The following is a 20842-nucleotide window of genomic DNA, read 5'->3' as shown; positions in this document are numbered from 1 at the left end:
GGTAACCCTCAAACCAGTACAGTAAGGCCGTACTTCAAGGCTGAATATCTGACAATACTTCACTAACCTGTAATGAGTAGATTTAAGAGACTTTTTCAATTTTTATGTGTAGTTTGCCTGAATGTCTATGCACTATGTGCATGTAGTACCCAAGGTGGCCAGAAGAGGGCATCAAATCCCCTGGGACTGGAATTACAGACAGTTGTGAGCTACCCTATGGGTGCTGGGACTCAAACCTGGGTCTTCAAGAAAAGCAGCCAGTGCTCTTAAACACTAAGCCATCTCTCCAGCTGCAAAAGGAGATGTTGCAATCTACTTGTTCTGCCTGGGTCTCTCTTATGTATGAGAAAAAGAAAAGAAAAGCAAAACAAAACCAAAACAGTAAGAAAGCCGTTGAAGTTAAGTATATGTTCTCCAAATCCCTGTTTGTTTTTCTCTCTGTATCATCACAAATGGCAAAGCTAGATGTAATTTCAGAGCATTTCCCCAGTTTAGTTCACATTCCTGTTAGACTATAACCATATTTGGGGCAAAGTGGATAGCCCTGACTTTGATTGTAATAATCGCCAAAGATTTACACATGTTTCTAAGGATAAATTTGGGAAGGTTTTGCCTTGACGTACCCAACAAATCTCTGAAACAACCCATAACAACTGCTTCCGAGCGTGAGCAGATGTTGGTTTTTATAGACCCTGAGGAGAACATTTATAGGCATGGCATTTTAGCACGACAGGCTTTCTGAGCCTAAATAAAATGCACCCAGCAGAGCCTGGAGAGATCCGTGCTTCCTGTATGTGGCAGGTCTGCCTAAAGAATGAGATCAGAAAGCAAAAGAGAATTCACGACTTCATGTAATTCTTTATGTACCATTAGTATTACGTGGTATCACTGTAAATATGAATGTTCTAAATGTCCCAAAAGCATGTGAGTTACCCAGAGGACCAAAATGGAGATGGGACCCCAGTACGACCTGTCCAGACTGCCGGAAAATACAGCACTCAAGCAGCAAACGTTGCCCGCCCAACAGCTAAATTTATCTGCCTCCATCGTCCTCTCTATCTTTTTCGCCACAGGAGGATTCTGCCTCTCTGTGGGCGTCATCCTTCTATTGTTTGCGAAGAGCACCAAGGAAATTGAGGTTTGTCCTGTGTTACCGTTTTTTATTTCCAAAGGTTCTCAGTTTGGGACTTTAAATGGGAGTAATCGGTTTAAGAGCACAGCCCCTCCACAGGAAACCAGAAATGTCTGGATCCACCCAACTTTGGGCTGGGAGGGATGCAGATGGAGGAGCCCACAGCGGTGACTTTGGTCACTCCTATTTGCAAAGCTGGTTGCCTCCGGCCACATGTCTGTACGCGAGCCTGGCTAAGTCAGACGGCATTAAAGAAGTGAGCAAGCGGGAAACGGGTGAAAGAAGAGAGGCAAGCTCAAAAGACCGCCAGACCCCAGTCATCCCATTCAGATTCCGTGATAGGACACAGAGCCCAAAATCAGAGCACAGAGCCAAAAGTAAAAACATGCTTCTTAAAAGCGTGTGCACTTTTAAATGTTACTCTTGTGAAATTAACATGTCATGGTTGAAGTAGCTTACTGGGCACAGTGATTTCTTTTTTCAGTACATGCTTATGTGTGTGTATACATACATACACATATATATATATACATGTATATATATATGTATATATGAGCAAATCAAGGGAATTATGATCTTTCTCTCCTTGCCACTTCTGTAGTCACTTGTGACTACGTTCTAGCTCCTCTCTCCTAGATGTTCATGATGCATATAGGAAGTTATTGTGAGCCATAGACACAGGGCTGTGCTGGGCAGCACAAGGATTGTACTTTCTGTACGAGGTTTGCATCGTCCAGCTACACTCTTCCTCCCACTACCCTTCCCAGCCTCTGGCTAAGGAACTATTCTGCCTGCAGATGAACCGTCTAAGATTTGTTATATAAGTGAGACCACGCAATATCTGTTGTCCTAATATTCCTCCGTATCCATTCATCTTGCTGCAAATGACAAGACTGTGTGTTTATGACCAAATAATGTTCCACTGTAGATACATAATACCATTTTATTCATCTGTCAGTGGACAATGAGATTGATTCCATAACATTATGAATAGGACAGCAAAAAAAAAAAAAACACATAGGGGTATCTCTTTGATGTGCAAATTTCATTTTCTCCATCTATACACTTGTGAGATGGCCAGATCTTATGATAGGCCCACCTTTTTGAAGAATCCCTATCCTGTTTTCTGGAGTGGCTATACTAATTTACATCTCCATGGCGGTATGTAAAAAGCTCATGTGTATCCAACAGTTGTGGCACAAACCCTTAATCCCAGAATTTGGGAGGCAGAGGCAGTAGGTTTTCTGTGAATTCAAGGCCAGCTTGTTCTGCCTGTCGAGTTCCATTCTAGTCCATGAAACTTGCCCATGCTGAAAGGGATGGGGGACATCAAAGCTTGAAAGCAAGGCTGATTTTCCTTTTAAAAACAGCTCGTTTTATTTGCTTCTCCATCAGTTTTTTTTTTTTTTTTTTTCTCTCTCTCTTTTTCGGAGCTGGGGACCAAACCCAGGGCCTTGCGCTTGCTAGGCAAGCGCTCTACCACTGAGCTAAATCCCCAACCCCAGTTTTTTTTTTTTTTTTTTTTTTCATATCTTTCTTCCTTAGGAAGGAGGATTTGGCAATTGGGGGGGGCGGGGACATGGGCGTCAGTCTTCACTAAGAGGCAGTCATTGTTGAATTATGTCACCTATGTCTCATGACAGTGACCCCATCTGTCACTGGCTGTTGGCTAAGACTAAATAACTATTAACAAGATACTTCTGTCCCATGACATTGAAGGGTATTTTCCATTCTTTGAGTTCTTTTCTTATGTTTCAGACAGGGTTGCCTCTAGTACCTTACTGGGGAGCCAGGAACACCCAGAGGGTAAACTTCCATTTGCACAGAGAAATTTTGTTGTTGTTGTTGTTGTTGTTGTTGTTGTTTTAATTTCACCATTCAGAGATTCAACATGGAATCTATGAGATAAAGTGCACTCCCATGTGACATCACTTGTAGACAAACTGTCACATGAAATATACTGGTGATTAAAATTAGTCACTGGAATTCAAATATAACACTGCAGTCATAAGGGGATTTTGGCCACATGGGAGCCTCCGTTCCCTTGGTTTGGTTCAGTGTGCTGTCTGTGCTGGTTCTCGACTGGCATGCTATCCTGTTCCTTAATGCTCGTTATAAATCATAGTTCTACACCCAGAAAAGGCATGAATATTATCAAAGTAATCGTTCAGGCCATGTCATACATATATGAAGAAGGGTGACTTAAAGCCCCCGAGGCACATGAGTGAATTTACACTTCACTTTCAGCTTCTGCGGCTTTGCAAGATTCAATGCTGCTTCTCTTTCCTGTTAGTTTTCTCTTCAAAAGAATCCTTCATGCTATCGGCACCTTACCAAAGAAAAAAGCCACGCCCTTGCTCCTCTGAGCTTCCATGGGCCCAGAATCCTCCCACTACTCTTCCTCATAGGCAGGGAGGAAGAATCTGCCCACAGGATTGGGGAGCATGCAGCCCCCTGAGCCCTTTTCTCTGAGCCTCCCCTCCCACTCTCTTCCGGCTGCGTCCTCCCAGAACGGACTGCCGGCTGCTTTGCCAGAGCACGGAGGGATCACCCACTTGGGACATGTGACTCTTTTTAAAAGAATTCATTATACAGTTTTTCAGAGGATTTAACTTTCAAAAGGCAGAACACAGCACCTTCTCGAGCTGAGAACTATTCCACACACGTCAATGATAGAGTTTGGAAATGTTTGCCGTCCCGTTTGGTCACTTTCAGTAACGGCTTTCAGAGGACATGCAAAATAATTAATATGAATATTTTCCATACAATAAAATGGAAAAATGGGGAATGAATGAGTTCCCTGTGAAGGTGATTAGACTCGGGCTGTGGGCAGTTTTCACAAACCCTGACTAATACCTTCCAAGTAGCCACTCCTGTGACTTAGAAGGACAGCGGCGTCATCCCAGCAGATCTCATAAGCGTGCAACAGACACATGGAGTTCTGGGCCAGTGAAAAACGCCTTCAGGCGAACAAATGAGAGGCTGAGAGAAGGCTTCCTCCCAAGTACCCCAGAAAAGCTCGCCCTCACAGCAGTCTGGCCTCTAGCCATGTCGCAGGCTCCATCTCGTGGGGGGAGGGGGGAATAGAAGACTTTGGGGTGGCTCCCGCATTGAGTTTTAAGATGTGGACTCACATAACCTTTAAGTGAACTATTGTTTTTTCGCTGCCTGACAGATAAATTACACAAACATGTGTGCAAATTGCGCTCAGCTACGGGAAGATAGTTCTAATTTTGACAAAGAATGCAACTGTTCTCTTCCCTTTTACCTTCCGGAGAAAATGGAGGTGAGTTCAGCCAACTTCACGCTCGCGGGCTTCCTTGTATCTCTCCATGATGGGTTTGCACTTTCCATCAGATCCTCTCCAAAACCTGAAAAATACAAGAAATAAAGAGAGGTCCAGAATGCAGAGCACAGGATACGCCTTTGAAATATCTTTGAGAAGCAGATACAATACATTTCTCATTTAAGTTTTGATTACTAGGTAAAACCATGGAGCCATTAAAAAAAAATCCCTTCTCAGCTCTTACTACTGGGATCAAATCTAAAGGGTGACCGTAGCTCTATGCTCTGAAGTCATTCTGCACAAAGGTCTGGGTTCCAAGGGGCCTTATGAGGCAGGAACTTATCACAACAGGGTTCCTAAGGTAGGCTCTCCCCAGGAGACGAGAGTACTGCACGTGTCCTAAGCCTTCCTGTTGGGCTGCTGAACAGTCTTACTGAGCCTACGACTTTCCTCGCTCTAGTCCTTACCCAGCTCCCCCTACCCTTGTATCTCTCCCAACTTCTGAATTCCTCTTTCCTTCTTGAAGGCCCAGCATAGTTAAATTTTTGAAGGAAGAAAAAAAAAATCTCAAAGATAAAACCTAGTATCAATTCCCATCTGTCTGTGTCTTTGCGGAAAGCACAGAACTTGCAGCTAAGCCGTTGGTCCTCTACCAGAGCCTGAGCTCTGCCGGCTTCCAAGTGCCTAGCACGCTTTCTCACCTGCGCATGCTCAGTGACTCCAGTTTCAAGTTATAGCACCTAGATTTTCTTTGAAACGGCAGGACAGAGTCTGGGGCGCTTACATAATACACAAAATGTTTCCTATTGTACGTTTCTGAAATGAAAGATAGAACTCACCACCAGACCACCGCCCGCAGCTTTGGCGCAGTACAGAGACAAGCACAGGCCCCCCTGCTCAGTCGTGTACACAAACCCACAGTCAACCCAGCCAGCCAACACCTCCTCCTGGTCACTCCAGACAACTCTCCCACAAACTCAGAACCACACCCCATACAGTCCTCTCAGTGAGGTGGTTCAACTAAAACCAGGTCACTATTGAAACTCAATACTCCAGACCCAATCCATCCCAAAATAAGCACAATAATGCTATCTACCCCACTGTTCCTAGACTACCATTAAGTACAACGAGACTAGAGGCCTCACAGGTTTTAACACATCACCACAAACAAGAGTATCCTAAAGCTATCCTAAAGCTCAACAGCCGTGTCTGCTGTGGCTACTCCTGCATCCCGCTATGTCACAGAATAAATATACTTCAGGTCAACACAGTCTCCAGCAACATCTTTTTTTTCCTCTCTCTCCATCTTTATTAAATTGGGTATTTCTTATTTACATTTCAAATGTTATTCCCTTTCCCGGTTTCCAGGCCAACATCTCCCTAACTCCTGCCCTTCCCCTTCTATATGGGTGTTCCCCTCCCCACCCTTCTCCCATTACCACCCTCCCCCCAACAATCACGTTCACTGGGGTTCAGTCTTGGCAGGACCAAGGGCTTCCCCTTCCACTGGTGCCCTTACTAGGCTATTCATTGCTACCTATGAGGTTGGAGCCAGGGTCAATCCATGTATAGTCTTTGGGTAGTGGCTTAGTCCCTGGAAGCTCTGGTTTCTTGGCATTGTTGTTCATATGGGGTCTCGAGCCCCTTCGGCCCTTTCAGTCCTTAATACCCAGCCTGTTCTTCACGAACAAGGTCATTAACCTTTGCCTGCTGCTAAGAACACTAGCAAATATTGGATGAGCAGCAGCTCCCTCTTAGTCAAGCCATACGTCCACCCAACTCTTACCGAGGAAATCACTGGGATGTTGTTGGACTTTAATTTCTCAAATCACATCAACCACACAAGTCTCCAGCTTCCTACTGCTGCGAGCCTTTAATACAGTTCTCCCAATGTGACTCCCCCCAACCATAAAATTATTTCCCTTGCTACTCGATAACTGAAATTTCGCAACTGTTATGAATCTTAACATAAATATCTGAGTTTTCCAACGGCCTGAGGCGACGACCCCTGTGAAAGGATTGAGCCTTGAAGGGGTGGGTGAGCCACAGGTTGAGAACCACTTCTCTACCTGGAGTTACCATACCGAAGAAGCTGCTGAGATCGCTTAGACCAGTGCTGCTGACGTCCCAACTGTTTTAGGTTGACCAGGGACCCCGAAAAGAAACTTGCGTTTCATCAAGGAAAAATACCTAGATATTGAAATCTTGTGAACAGTATTTTTAAGGCCGTAGAACATGGTATGCATAACATTTTTCCTGGTGCTACCAAAAAGAGACGATATTTGTAAACCTGAAGTTGAGGTATTGAAAGCACGAAGCCTAAAACTGGCATGGTGGTGCGTGCCTTTAACCCCAGCACTCCAGAGGTAGAGGCAGGCAGGCAGGCAGATCTCTAAATTCAAGGCCAGCTTGGTCTCATGCCACCCAGGGCTACACAGAGAGACCCTGTCTCTATCTCTGTCTCTGTCTCTGTCTCTCTGTCTCTGTCTCTCTCTCTCTGTCTCTCTCTCTGTCTCTCTCTCTCTCTCTCTGAGTTTCTAGTTTCTACTTTCTACTTTCTAAAAAGAAGCTTCCAGTTCCCACCAGTGTTTTATGTAATGTCTGTTTTGCGGGGGGTGGGGGGGATGAGTTGATCGTGTTTACAAATATTCCAATGAATTCATACTATTTGCTCCTTATTCTTCTATGCAGGGCGATGTTTATATGTACTACAAATTGTACGGTTTCTATCAGAATCTCTATCGATATATTTTATCAAGAAGCAATAGCCAATTGGTGGGTAAGGATATTTGGGTAAGTTCCATTTGGTGTAATGTTCTCTTCCTTTGTGTTAAGCCTGGTGGTCATTCCCATCTAAAAGACAGACATGGGGTGGGCCTCGGCATCCAGGTTTTTAAAGATAGAACTGTTTGCTTCATTCTTACCTGAGGCGAAGGGGCTGAGCAGGTTGGGTAAGCATTATCAGGAGAGAGAGAGAGAGAGAGAGAGAGAGAGAGAGAGAGAGAGAGAGAGCACTGTCCCCTGTAAACCAGGCACTGTGGTTGCTAGCCAACCGAGTAATTATCCTTTTGTGAATTTTGAGAGGCCTTGGTCTCTATTTGGTTCACCTGCTAACCATGTTTGTCTTCCTTTCTATAATCGGAGCCCTTGATTCATCCTACTTAAAGGAGAATTTCCTGAAAAAAAGCCTTTGGTTTAACTGGGTATCTTTGTGGACCCAGAGTTGTAATTTTTTCACTGTTAGCAGTTCACATATGTCAGACATATATGTCTGTGGAAGTGTTAACCTAAGCCTGTTTAGCAAGCACTTCCCTGTGACGTAATCTAGCTATGGAACCTGACCCCAGGGACTGTCTGAATCTGGTGCACTTTAACAGAAAGGTTTTAAAAACTGTTTCCATTTAACCTACTGCGATACTCAGCAAAGCAAGGTGGAAATCCTTCCTGCATATACTTCTGACGTGCTCTGTGTTGTCAACAAGGAAACAACACATCTAGACACCCACAAGCACACATATCTCCAAAGAATGAACGTCTCCTGGTCTTAGTGAGCCAGAAAGCCTGAGGAACACAGAGAGCAGTCCGTCCATCCACTAACGAGGGTTGACGCATCTGGCCGCTGGCCTCTCTCTCAATAGTCTAAGAGTTTGCCAAAAGCACTTCTAATTGATACATCATCTTGCAAACAGGATACTACGAACTGTTCTCCATTCCAAGTGTCCGAAAATGACACTCCCATCATTCCCTGTGGCGCGATTGCCAACAGCATATTCAACGGTAGGTGACTTTTTCCTACCTCTTTCATAACTGTGTGAGCCCCTCCACATCCGGGATGTTACCCGGGCAGCTGAGTGGCTGGGTTTTTTTTTTTTCCCCCTTGCTTAGTGCCAAATATTTTATCCAGGAAAAGCCAGAGCACTGATGTCTGGCGTTTCATTTGTAAATAACTTTTCCCTCACCAGCAATCTGAAGGAATAGTCAGGAAACATAAGTTAAATGGAACCAAAGAATATTTTTCAATAATTGGCCCAGTGTTGGTAAAGGAAAAAGTGATCTCATGAGTCAGCGTCGATGGCACGTGGGTGTGTTGAGTATCTGAAAAAAACAAAACAAAACAAAACGACCTCTAATTTGTTTGTCATCTGGGTCTGGGTCTGGGTCTGCATTTTGAAAGGTGGCAAAATGGCTACCTAACATGTCCACTGTAATTTTAAATTTGTTTCAGATACCATAACTCTTTCATACAACCTGAACTCATCTACACAGATAGAAGTCCCGATGCTAAGGAGTGGGCTTACGTGGTGGACAGATAAGTATGTCAAATTCCGGAATCCGAGAACCAGCAACTTTACTAGTACATTTGCAGGTACGAACCAGAAAGATACCCCACCCCCATCAACTCTTTCTCCTCCCTTCCCCCCTCTCTGTTTTCATGAGACAAGGTATTTCTGCACAGATGTCCTGAACTCGCTGTGTAGACCAGGCTACCCCAGAACTCACAGGGTTCTGCCTACCTCTGCCTCCAGGGCACTGAGATTAAAGGCGCAAGTCATCATGGCCTGTTCCTTGAGGTGTCTTTTCTGTTCTTTGACTCCTGTTCTAACTTTCCCCATCTTGGGCACTACCATTGTCTTCTCCCTATTAGAAATATGAAGTAATTGGTTCTGTGTTTTGTTCCCATTAACTGTTAAGAAAAAGCAAATGTCTTAGGAAGTTTGTGTTCAAGCTGTAATTTATTTTGCAACCGGATACATTTTTTTTTCTTGTCTGATGCTTTGTGTGTTTTTTCAAGACAAGGTTTCTCTGTGTAGCTTTGGCTGTCCTGAAACTCACGGTGTAGACTAAGCTGACCTCAAACTCAGAGATCTATCCGCCTCTGACTTCAGATTCCTTGGATTAAAGGCAAGTACCACCATGCCTGTCTTCAACTGGATACACTTTTTAGAATAAAAAATAACTTTTTTCGTAATTGAAATTTTCATATATTGATTTATAAACCAATATAGTATTGATGGGCCTATAAAATAACTCTACGTAAATCTACTTTAAAAATTTTAAACCTACTTTGAACAATGCTGGTTTTTTCAAAAATTTAAATATATAAATGTATATTAAACATCTTTTAAAATATTTCCTTTGTTATTATCAAAATGTTTGAAGATAATACAGAAGATAATTTTTTCTCCATCTTTATTAAATTGGGTATTTTTTATTTACATTTCAATTGTTATTCCCTTAATCCAAATATTTTCATGGGCTTTTTTTACTTCATAGGTGGTTTTTTTTCCCTATTTTTGAATTTCTCATTAAGTTCAGACACTAGCATATAAATCCTGGACTTTCTCAATATCACTTTATTCTGGCACAGAAATCTTTCAACCAAAAGTACCAACAGTCTTTATAGAAACCAAAATAATTCAAGGCCTAATTATGAAATGTAAAAAGTGAGTCTTATTTGGAACTCTCACTGTGGAGCATGTTCAATTATAATGTTCCCTCGTTTGGAAACTTAGTTTGCTTTTTTTTTTTTTTTTTTTTGAGATTTATTCATTTATTTTATGTATATGAGTACAGTGTTGCTCTCTTAACACATACCAGAAAGGGGCATCGAATCCCACTACAGATGTCTGGGAACCACCATGTGGTTGCTGGGATTTGAACTCAGGACCTCTGGAAGAGCAGTCGGTGCTCTTAACCGCTGAGCCATCTCCCCAGCCCAGCTTAGTTTTCAGTAAGGATTGTTCACAGAGTCTTCCTTCACATGGTATCATTTCCGACATTACCTATTTTGCATACTTTAAGAAAAGATTTTCAATTATCTTTCACAAAATGCAAGTTAAAGGGCTCATTAGAAAAGAAAAGGTCCGGGATCAACATGAGTTGTTGGTGCGCAGAAGCGTTCCTTAACGCTTCAGGCCTTCTGAAAAGTCTGTTTAAAGAACGATAGTCATGCTGACGTGTGTAATGTCTTGTGGCATTAATGTGATTTATGTATGCTCCATACCTGTTTAAGGACATTTCCTCTCTGTTGTTTTCCTATTTACCGAGGGAATTAGCTTCACTCTGGGTTTCTGCTCCACCAAATTTGCACATCTTCTATCACTGCAAAAGCAAACCATTTAAAGTTCTTAGCTGAGTTTATAGTAACATCTATAAATGCCAGATTGTTATCTTCGCGATTGACTTCCTAAGGGCCTTGCTTTGATTCTGTGAGAAGTTAAACCCAGGGTTTAGTATTGCCTGCCTGAAGACATTCACATAAAACTGGCTTCATCTGACTAACAGTTCACAGTTTGTTCTTTGCTAATGAAGGCAACACACTAAGGCCATTTCTTTGGCTATGAAAAACATTTTAAATAAAAACTCGGAAACTAAGGAGAGAGCTCAGCGGGCAACGTGCCTGCTGCACAAGCCCGAGGACCAGGGTTCACATCCCAGTTACCCACATAAAGGCCAGGTGTGTCAGTGCCTACTTGTGACCACAGTGCTGGGGACAGGGAACAGGAGGAAGCAGAGCTCCCAGCCAGACATTTTAGCCAATTGGTGTACTCTAGGTTCAGGAAAGATCCTGTCTCTAAAGATAAGGTGGAAGATACCCAGTGTTGGTTATGAACATACACATGATCATACACATATACTCGCATGTACACATATGCACAGATATAACACACATACATGGATACACACACATGGATACACACACATGCATACACAAACATGCATGCACACACATGCGCACACACACACACACACACACACACACACTGGAATGGTGTACGACCATCCCAGGTCTAAGGAATCTGGAAAACGAGGACCACAAACTTCAGGCCAATCTGATACACAAAGTGAGACTTTGTCTCAAAAGCTATGTAAACAACAAAAAAATAAAAGTGAGTCCATTTAGTTCTTATTTTCTGGGAACAGGGTCTCGCAGTCTCACTCTGGCTAGCCTTGGACTCAGACATCCTCCTACCCCTGACTGCTGAGTACCAGGACTAATGGTGTGGTCCTAGTGAAGGCATCCCAGGGGAGGATATATGAATGGACGGTCTGGAGGAGGTTAAACCATTGTCTGGACACAGTCCTCACTCACAGACTTTCCGTAAGTTCAGATGTTCTCACTTACACCTTCTGTTTCCACACGGTCAGCAGCATCACTGTTGCTGCCATGTGGGATGTCGTCAACCAAACCATGTCATCCTCATCAACCGGAAGACAATGCACTTACTTTACATGGACCCTGCATTCCGGCTGTTGGATCTTCACAGTTAAAAGGATTTACTAGCAAATAAAAGACTGGAACCAAATGATACCCAGTGATGTGTTCAGAGCCTACAGTGATGTGACCGTCGAGAGTGCAAGCACACCAGCAGGACCGCTCAGCATCTGTCTCCTATGTAGGCTACATGAACACAGAACTGGACCTATCATTGCCTGAACTCCAAACCCTAACCGTCAACCCCTCTGAGTTACAGCCTGGTGGCCTCACACATGTAACAGGCAAAGTCAGAAACTGCACCGTGGCTGGCTGGAAGGCTGAACAGCTGTCAGGGGTCACAGTGATTCCCTTAGATTGTGTTTTGACTAAGAGGTCCCTGCTTATCTTTCCAACACAATCACAAGTTCAGGAAGTCACCCCATTCATTGCACACGAACATCTCACCAACGTCTAGGCAAGTCCACATCCAGAGGCTGAGAGAATGAAGTCACGTGCACATAGACTGCTTGGGATACATTCTAAATCGCGTGGACTCGTGCACACCAGCCATCAGGGGCTGTCCTGTGCTGACCAGCACATCTACTCTCTGATTCTAACTTCAATCACCAGTTTTTCAAGGGACAGGACATTTCGTTGTTTTGTTTTACCAAGATATCTTCAAGCCTGTAACAGAGTCTTTGGCTTTTTCTTATCTCTTGCTGTCCTCTGTTCCTGACTCAAAGAGTTATCATGTCATACTCTGCAAATCTGCCTGTTCAAGAATCTTATGCAATTTTTTATTATCCTTGAATTTTGATACATAAACAGTCAAAATGTTATTGGATGGATGGATGGATGGATGGATGGATGATGGATGGATAATAGATGAATGGATAATGGATGGATAATGGATGAAAGGATAATGAATGAAGGATGGATGGATGATGGATGATGGATGGATGGATGATGGATGGATAGATGAATGGATAGATGATGGATATGATGAAAGAAAACAAATGACCCAAATTAACTTGGAAAATGAGGAAAGTTGATACCGCAGACCAGACCATGTTTCTGACACCATCCAGACACATGGGAGGTGGTGGGATTGGGTGATAGAAAGTCCTTGGAACCAACATTTCTTTTTCTTTTTGAAAAGACTTATTCATTTTATGTCCACTGTCACTCTCTACAAACACACAGGAAGAGGGCATTGGAACATGCATTTCTTTCTTTTTTATAAGATTTTATGTATTTGTAAGTACATTGTAGCTGTCTTCAGACACACCAGAAGAGGGCATCAGATCTCGTTACAGACGGTTGGGAGCCACCATGTGGTTGCTGGGATTTGAACTCAGGACCTCTGGAAGAGCAGTCGGTGCTCTTAACCGCTGAGCCATCTCTCCAGCCCAGAACCTGCATTTCTAACAAAGCTGCATCTGGCACCAGTTATCCCTGCCATACACTGTCTTGGGTCATGGGTACAAGACAAACTAGAAAGCAGCTGGGGACTGTAATGTGAGCCCCAGACACGTACCGTTTAACTAGATTCAATGACTGATGTCTTGGGAAGGGCCAAAATAGGTGGGTTCCAAGGTGTTTGCAGAGGAGGATTCTCTAGCTCAGACTTCTCTCTCTCTCTTTTTTTTTTTTTTTCGGAGCTGGGGGCCGAACCCAGGGCCTTGCGCTTGCTAGGCAAGCGCTCTAACCACTGAGCTAAATCCCCAACCTAGCTCAGACTTCTTTCCAGAGGAAATATGTGTGGCTAAAGACATGTTCCAGCAGGTGAATGTACTCTGCCACCCTTCATGTAGCTTTTATAAACACCTTTTATTTTAAAAAAAGTTTTTATAAAAACAAAAAAATTATAAAAATGAGCTTACAAAAATTATAAACTCATGTCTGGGGGTTTCTGCGAGAAGCAAACAGTCACAGTTAAGAAGAAGTGGTGTTTTAGTCTTGAGTTTTTGTTGTCTTTGAGACAAGGTATCACTGCATAGCCTTGGCTGACTGAGAACTCACTGAGTCACCTCCCAAGAACCGAGATTGAAGGCATGTGACGTCACACCAACCCAAGAGGCTTCTTACTTATTTTTGAGTCTCCTGTAGGTAGAGGATCTAGCCTTATAATAGCAAAGAAGTTCCTCTCACAATTCGCTGTTGTTGGTTAGCTCTCTGAAATGTAGCATGGATTCTATCAACTTCGGCAGACTGAGTAAGCCTCTTCGGTCCCTTCTTCAAGCATTGATTTGAATTATGTTCCAGGCACTGAGGGAGTAAATGCTCGTGAATGGATGAGGGCACTTCTGTTCACAAGGGTGCTCTGTAGAGTGGGGACAACCATGTTCTCTTCAGAAAACAGACTTGTAAGAGTTGTGGAAAAGTCAACAGATGTGTCTAGATGTGTCTCCTGGCTTCCAGCACTAGGCCTGTGATTCCAGTGCTGGCCATCTCCCTCTTCCCTCTCCCCTCTTCCCTCTCCCCTCTCCCGTCTCCCTTGTCCCCTCTCTCTCCATTTATTTATCATGGGGTGAGTGTGGGTTTGTATACAGGGCAGGGAATGAGTGTATTGCATTCATGTGCAAGAAGTCAGAAGCTCATTCTCTTCTCCCACTATGTGGGTTTCAGGGAACTCAGGTCTGCAGTCTTGACAGCGTCTATGTTGACCACTGAGCTACTCTACAGACCCTATATCATCTCTCATTAGCCCTACAAAATTATCTTAAACTCTTCCTTAGAATGCTAAAAGCCAATATAATTAATGATTGCTCGTTTTTTTAAAGTCAAATTCCTATTTCTCTTCCATTGGAAATGCAGTTCTTTCTCATAAGGAAGACTGGAGGTCGAACTGACTTTTCTCTGTTGTTCTTCATTTCCCACCTGCCACAGGAAGTTCAAAGCCTCTGCACTGGGCCAAACCTGTCTATGAACTGGATCTAGAAGACCCAGGAAACAATGGCTTCGTCAACGAGGACTTCATTGTGTGGATGCGGACTGCTGCCTTTCCCACTTTCAGAAAACTGTACCGCAGACTCAGGCGCGAGGACTCTTTCGCTGACGGCTTACCTGCGGGCAACTACAGTTTGAGCATCTCCTACAGTATCCTCCTGGGCCATGCCCCTTTCTCTGAGCAAAGGCAAAATCTGGCTACTGGTTGTAGAATTCCTTTAGTCTGTGGATGTCCTCCAGGCAGATATGTGGGACAGAGAGTGTGTTTTATAGGGATGAGCATAGGAGGAAACCACTGCCCCTTCCAGGGCGGGTCAGGGTTCACAACCCTGGAACTGAGAGGTCAGGGGGAAATGTGCAAGTTTTCACTACATTACTGTATTTTGGAACTCTCCCAAGAAAAAGAGACCCGAAGAAGTGTTGACTGTGTGGATTTACATCCTGGTTTTAAAAGGAGTTATCAATTATGTAGGACACTTGAGGGTTGGTATAACCTCATTTGTTTGTGCAGATCCCGGATGGTAAAAGTATTTCTGCCTGCCTGCCTCCCTTCCTTCCTTCCTTCCTTCCTTCCTTCCTTCCTTCCTTCCTTCCTTCCTTCCTTGTGACACAGTCTCACTAGGTAGCCCTGGCTGTCCTAGAACTCTCTCTGTAAACTAGCCTGGCTCTAACCTCTTACCGCTGTCTCCCAATGCTGAGATTTAAGATGCTTATCCCCTCGCCTGACATAAAGTATGTCTTCACATGTCTAAGGACATTTGTCATCTCCCTCTACATTTTCAAGAGTAGAAGGTCAGGGTCTCCTCCTTGCTCTTAATGGCTTTCAAGTACCTTCAGCCAAAACAGTGTGCTGAAGTGGCATATGCGGGGTCCTCTGTTTCTTCTACTATCAAATGTCATCACATAACTGTGTCTGAATTATATACTTAACAGGTCTTTTGGTTTTCTTTCTTAAGGACCAACAGCCAGTAGCACTATCAGGTATGGACAAATAGAGGAATATTTTGTCCCCAAGAAGAACCAATAAAGGGTAGGGTCTAGACATCTAAAGCATTGGGAGAAGGCATTGCCATATAGAGTGGGGTGAGATTGGGGGAGTCAGGAAAGTAGAGGGGAGGGGTAATAGGAGTACATTTGGAAGGGAGACCGGAACCGCAGAAACTGACAGGGACCATAGAACTTTTAGACGAAAGTGTGTTAGAGCAAGGAAAGCCCATCTCCTACACTTACTACCCCAGGAAGTGTGAAGCTTCTGTTCTTGGCCAAACCTACCTATGAACTAGATCCAGACGAGCCAGCAAACAATGGCTTGCTCGATGAAGACTTCTTGGTTCAGTCCATGCCGGGAATGCCGAGCTGTGTGCTGCAGATGTGTCTTCTTCCTCTCTCCAGCTCAGAGCCAGCCAGGGGAGCTGATGCCTCAGAAACAGACATATGGGCCAGGTTAGGAGACATGTGTTCGAATAACAGATTGTGATTTTTCTCCCTCCAAATTTAAAAATACAAATGTGACTCTTGATTCAAAAAAACAAATGGAGATTTAACTATAAAGTGTAAGTCTTAGCTTTAAGAAGTTATAAATTTATACCTAATGTATACTAACCATGGTCTCCAGATTTCCCCAAAGCAGGTAGATTTCTTAGGCAGACTCTCATCAAGCTTTGAAACAGCCGCCCAATTAAGTACTCACACCTCTTATAGCTTGCCAAGGTTACTGGCCGGGATTCTTCTAGAAGAATCCCCAGCAGGCCAGAGCTGCTCCACACTGAACTGACCACTTCTGCAGTCTCTCTAGCTCCCACCGAGGTTGAATGTGAAATTCATTCATATTCTCTCTCTCTCTCTCTCTCTCTCTCTCTCTCTCTCTCTCTCTCTCTTTTCTCCCAGGACTGAGCAAATGATCTTCATCTAGTACTGGGATGGAAAATACAATATGAAATTTCTCCTTTCTCCTAGATTTCTCCTCCTAGATTTCTTCTTTCTCCTAGAGCAGGTATGCAGAACTCTCCAATGGAAGAGTAGGGATGTTCCTCTGTGAGGTCCCTGCCAACTGACATCCCTGTCAATCAACCTTTATCTTCTATTGCTTTAAAACAGGGATAGTTGGCCTAGTGAGTGTCTCTCAAGTTGAATCTCCTGATCCCATAGACCTTGTGTCTGTCGTAACAGTAAACATAGGAGAGAGGGCAGAGGAAAGAACAGACAATGCTGCCCTCACCCTTTGCTGGAATGAGTTTGGGATGGGAGTAAAAAAAAGAGGCCATGTCCTAAAAGGGAGACAGTGTTTCTAGTCTCCTCTCTGGACACCACTCTCCCCCGTGACTTCGCTAACAGCCGCATTTGAATACTGATCTCTAGATTGTCCGTCCTCTGCTTGCACTACCCATGTACGTCCTGGCTAATGAAGTAAGCCCGGACGGCAGCACTCCCTCCTACTGAAGAGGGAAAGGATGGCCTGTAGGTGAGGAGAGGACTCGCCCTTTCAAAGGAACTGGGAGAGAACACAGGCAGCAGCTGAGGCAAGGCAGCCCCCAAGGACCAAGTGATAATGAGGAATTCCAGTCTTATTAGAGGGGATGGGGGGTAGACTTGTTCCTAAACATGTTTCCTTGTGCCTTTAAATAGCTCATTGCCAAGCGATTGGAAGGCCTTTAAGGGCTTTGCTGGGAAATGCCTCTGTCCTCTGTGTTGCTATGAGAAGGCTTTGTTTGTTTATTAGTTTCATTTACAAAAGGCACCAGATGTTTAAAACCCTCAAGGCCACAAGCGTCATGAAGATGATATCATTAAAACGCTACGTAGCAAACCCACTTCAAACACTTTCTCACAGGCAGCAGGGACACGGACTTTTCAAAACCCCGACAAATGCACCACTTTTAGATTTAGAGTTCTCACCAAAAATGTTTCTCTGTTCATCCTGACGCTTTATTTATTGTTCTTGCTCCTCTGAAAGAATTGGTTCCATTGAAGGAATTAAAGCTGGCCAGTTAAGAGACTTGGCCATTCCTGAGTCTTCTGTTTCATGTACAAAACCTCAGGTTTGCTGTGAGCACTGTCTGTATCCTTTGTGCCACCTTGGACTCACCAAAGGGAGTTAGGTTATCCGTTCACTAGCTATGGGCAAATCTTCCAGATCGGTTTGTGTCGGCATCTGCTTTGTGCACTGTAGCGTTGTTGAGGGAAGCCTTGTTTTGACTGATTTTATTCTAGCAAGATAGAGTCTTATTTGACTGCGTGGAAACACGTAAAACAGAATAACCACCTGGATTTTTTTTTTGTCTGTGAAAAAGACCAATTTCATATAACTTAATGTAGTGCGTTTGTACACGCCATGGTGCAGAGGATAAATACTGAGCCAGGTCCTTAACAGATCTTCTTAGATTTTCCAGTGACCATGTTCCAAGGAGAGAAGTCCGTTATCCTTTCCACCCTGACATGGTTCGGGGGAGGAGGCCTTTTCTTGGGACTCACCTACACAGTGACAGGGGCACTGACGCTGTTGGCCTCTTTTGTCATCCTGGCAATTCACTTGAAACTGAAAAGGAATAAACTGAGTTTCCTGTAGATTTAAAGAGAAGACACGCAGAAGGTGGCAGCAGACGGAGGAATAATAGAATCAAAGGTCTCCAGCAAACCTTGAGATGTTTCTGAGCCATGTCAAGGAGAGGTGCTGGATTGACGGAATCCAATATAAACCTAACTACACGGATAAATGATGAGGTTCCCAGAGCGGGGCGAAGAGGAGAAGCAAAACTATATGTACAGTAAAATGTTCTTGGAATAAAGATAATACATGTTTGTGAACTCTATACCAAGTGCTAAGAATGTGTGTGAAGTCCTTGTACCTCAGGTGGGTGAGTTCCCTAGGGGGTCTGCCCTTCAGGCAAGAACGAGCAAGCCAAAACTGTGTCCTTTTAGCTATTCGGTCAGGCCCAGTCTCCTGGCTGGGTGAAGTTATAGATTTCCAAAGACCAGCTGTTGAACTGAGCAACAGAACTGAGTCACAACCAAGTTTTTCTGTTTAGACTAAGCAAAGCTTGGCCATGTCCTGAGTATCCAAAATAAAATACACCAAAAAGCAAGTTTTTTTTTTTTTAATGTTACCCAAGATAAAGCATTAGGAGTAAGAACCCTCCCCTGTCCTCCCCGCCCCCCACCGCCGTCATGGGTCACATGCATGCTCCCAGGAAGGGCCTGTCCCAGTCGGCCCTGCCCTACCGCTGTAGCGTCTCCTAGTGGCTAAAGCGAAGGAACAGATTTACAAACTGACCAAGAAGACCTGACTCCCTCCCCAATAGGTATGATCCTGAGTGACCCTCGTGGTGTGGCAAAGGTCTGTTTTGTGACTGTTAATAAAATCTTGAGAATCCTTAAGTGCAAAGGCCTGGCCCCTGATCTCCCTGATGATCTCTAGCATTTGACTAAGAAAGCAGTTGCTGTCCGAAAGCACCTGAGAAGAACGGAGACGAGAGGAACGCTGAATTGTGACGGATTCTGCTAGAGAGCAGAAGTCACAGGTTGGTTTTTACAAGACTGAAGCAGGTGGAAATATGAGTTGCCCAAGCCTCTACTCCAGTGGAATAAGCTCTACAGTGTACACAAAAAAATAATTTGGAGGGGAAAAAAAAAGCATTAGGAGTGACTGTTTCTTAAAACTGTGTTGAGCCGGTTGAAGACACAAAGCAATCCTAGGACTGGTACTAAAATGACACCACCTAGAATACAGATGACGGCTGGCTGCAAACTCACTGTCAGTCCAGGCTGGCCTTGAACTCACGATCCTCCTGCGTCAGTAGCCCTTGTGCTAAGATGACAAGCATGTGCCACCACACTAGTTTAGTTATTCACCACGTGGCTATGACCGAACACCTGACGAGAAGCAATTCAGAAAACAGTCCTGATGGTACACCATCTTTAATCCCAACACTCGGGAGGCAGAGCCAAGTGGATCACTGTGAGTTTGAGGCCAGCCTGGTCTACATATAGTTAGTTCGAGGGCAGCCAGACTTAAAAAGGAGAGGGAAAAAGATGAAGGCAGCAGCTTTTAAGGATTTGCTTGTTTTAGGGGAGTTCAATTTATACTTCTATCATGGCAGGAAAGGCATGGCTGTAGGAGCAGGAGGCAGCTGTCCACATCGCATCCATCAGGAGTCAGAAATCAGAAAGATGAACGCTGGTCCTCAGCTGGCTTTCACCATCTGTGCAGACTGGGACTCCAGCCCATGGAATGGTGGTTCCCACATTTTGGGTCTTCCACCTTAATTTAAGGCAGATAATCCCTCAGCTATTCCCAGAGGTTTGTCTCCTAAGCAAGTGTGAGTCCCGTGACGTTAACGTTGGTATTAACCATCGCACCCGGCTTGACATGGATTCTACCCATAAATATAAAAGATGTGAAAGAATAAACGTGTTATTTTAAGCACAGAGGGGGTGGCGGCGTGTGGCAGTGGCAGTAGAAAATCAATACGCCAGCGTTTGGTCAGGCTGTAGCTGGTAGTTGTTTCCAGTGCTTGCGTCACCTGTACAGAGGACAGCAAAAGGAAGTACATGACTTAAAGTCACACCCACTAACTTCTGACCTTGTGTTCCTGGCCCTGTAGACCCTCCTTTACAGTGTTGATTAGGAAAAGCAAATACAACTATTGCATCTCAAACTCATAGGGCTATAAGGTATAAAGGTTCTGTATCAGTCAGGGATCTAGAGATAAAACGGGAAAAAATGCGTGCGTGCGTGCGTGCGTGCGTGCGTGCGTGCGTGCGCGCGCATTTGGCTTATGTGATTGCTGGGAACTCTATATTCTAATGGATGAGTCCTGCTCAAGAAAAGGGTTACAGTTAAAGTCCAAAACTTATTCTGCTGGGAAGAGTTAGTCTGTAGGTAGATTCTGAGAGGCCCTGCTGAGCGTCCCGTCTTGTCCAGGGCCTCACAGGTTATGGAGGACAGTCTGCTACTAATCTTATGTCAACTTGATGCACAACCTAGGGTCATCTGAAACGAGGGAAACTCAACTGAGGAAATGCCTCCATAAGACCCAGCTGTAAGTCATTTTCTTAATTAGTGACTGATGGGGGAAGGCTCAGCCCACTGTAGGTGGTTCCATCCCTGGGCTGGTAGTCCTGGGTTCTATAAGAAGAGCAAGCTGAGAAATCTGTGGAGAGCTAGCAGGCCCAAAGCAGCACTCCTCTACGGCCTCTGTATCAGTTCCTGCCTCCAGATTCTTACCCTATTTAAGTTTTTGTCCCGACATCCTTCGGTGTTGAATAGCTAACCCTAAGA

The 20842-nt window shown here is 44.2% G+C and overlaps 1 protein-coding gene across 1 annotated transcript; it reads left to right on the top strand.

Annotated features, from left to right (window-relative positions):
- Nucleotides 1-750: 750 nt before the first annotated feature.
- On the top strand, nucleotides 751-18364 carry LOC116897920 (cell cycle control protein 50C). Its single transcript, XM_032899321.1, has 7 exons — nucleotides 751-1138; nucleotides 4308-4418; nucleotides 7110-7211; nucleotides 8108-8195; nucleotides 8644-8784; nucleotides 14506-14715; nucleotides 17946-18364. Exons 1-7 carry the CDS (start codon nucleotides 947-949, stop codon nucleotides 18128-18130), a joined length of 1029 nt encoding a protein of 342 aa, XP_032755212.1. The 5' UTR covers nucleotides 751-946; the 3' UTR covers nucleotides 18131-18364.
- The last annotated feature ends 2478 nt before the right edge of the window (nucleotides 18365-20842 follow it).

Source organism: Rattus rattus, chromosome 4 (genome assembly GCF_011064425.1).
Source record: "Rattus rattus isolate New Zealand chromosome 4, Rrattus_CSIRO_v1, whole genome shotgun sequence".
Classification (NCBI taxonomy): domain Eukaryota; kingdom Metazoa; phylum Chordata; class Mammalia; order Rodentia; family Muridae; genus Rattus; species Rattus rattus.
The sequence above is the reverse complement of the archived record's forward strand: the minus strand, read 5'-3'. Positions and strand labels throughout refer to the sequence as shown.

Coding starts and splice junctions, on each gene's coding strand:
- LOC116897920 (XM_032899321.1), top strand. CDS start 947: ATGGAGATGGGACCCCAGTACGACCTGTCCAGACTGCCGGAAAATACA. Junction 7,212..8,107: donor TGGTGGGTAAGGATATTTGG/GTAAGTTCCATT, acceptor TCTTGCAAACAG/GATACTACGAACTGTTCTCC. Junction 14,716..17,945: donor CAGTTTGAGCATCTCCTACA/GTATCCTCCTGG, acceptor AGATCTTCTTAG/ATTTTCCAGTGACCATGTTC.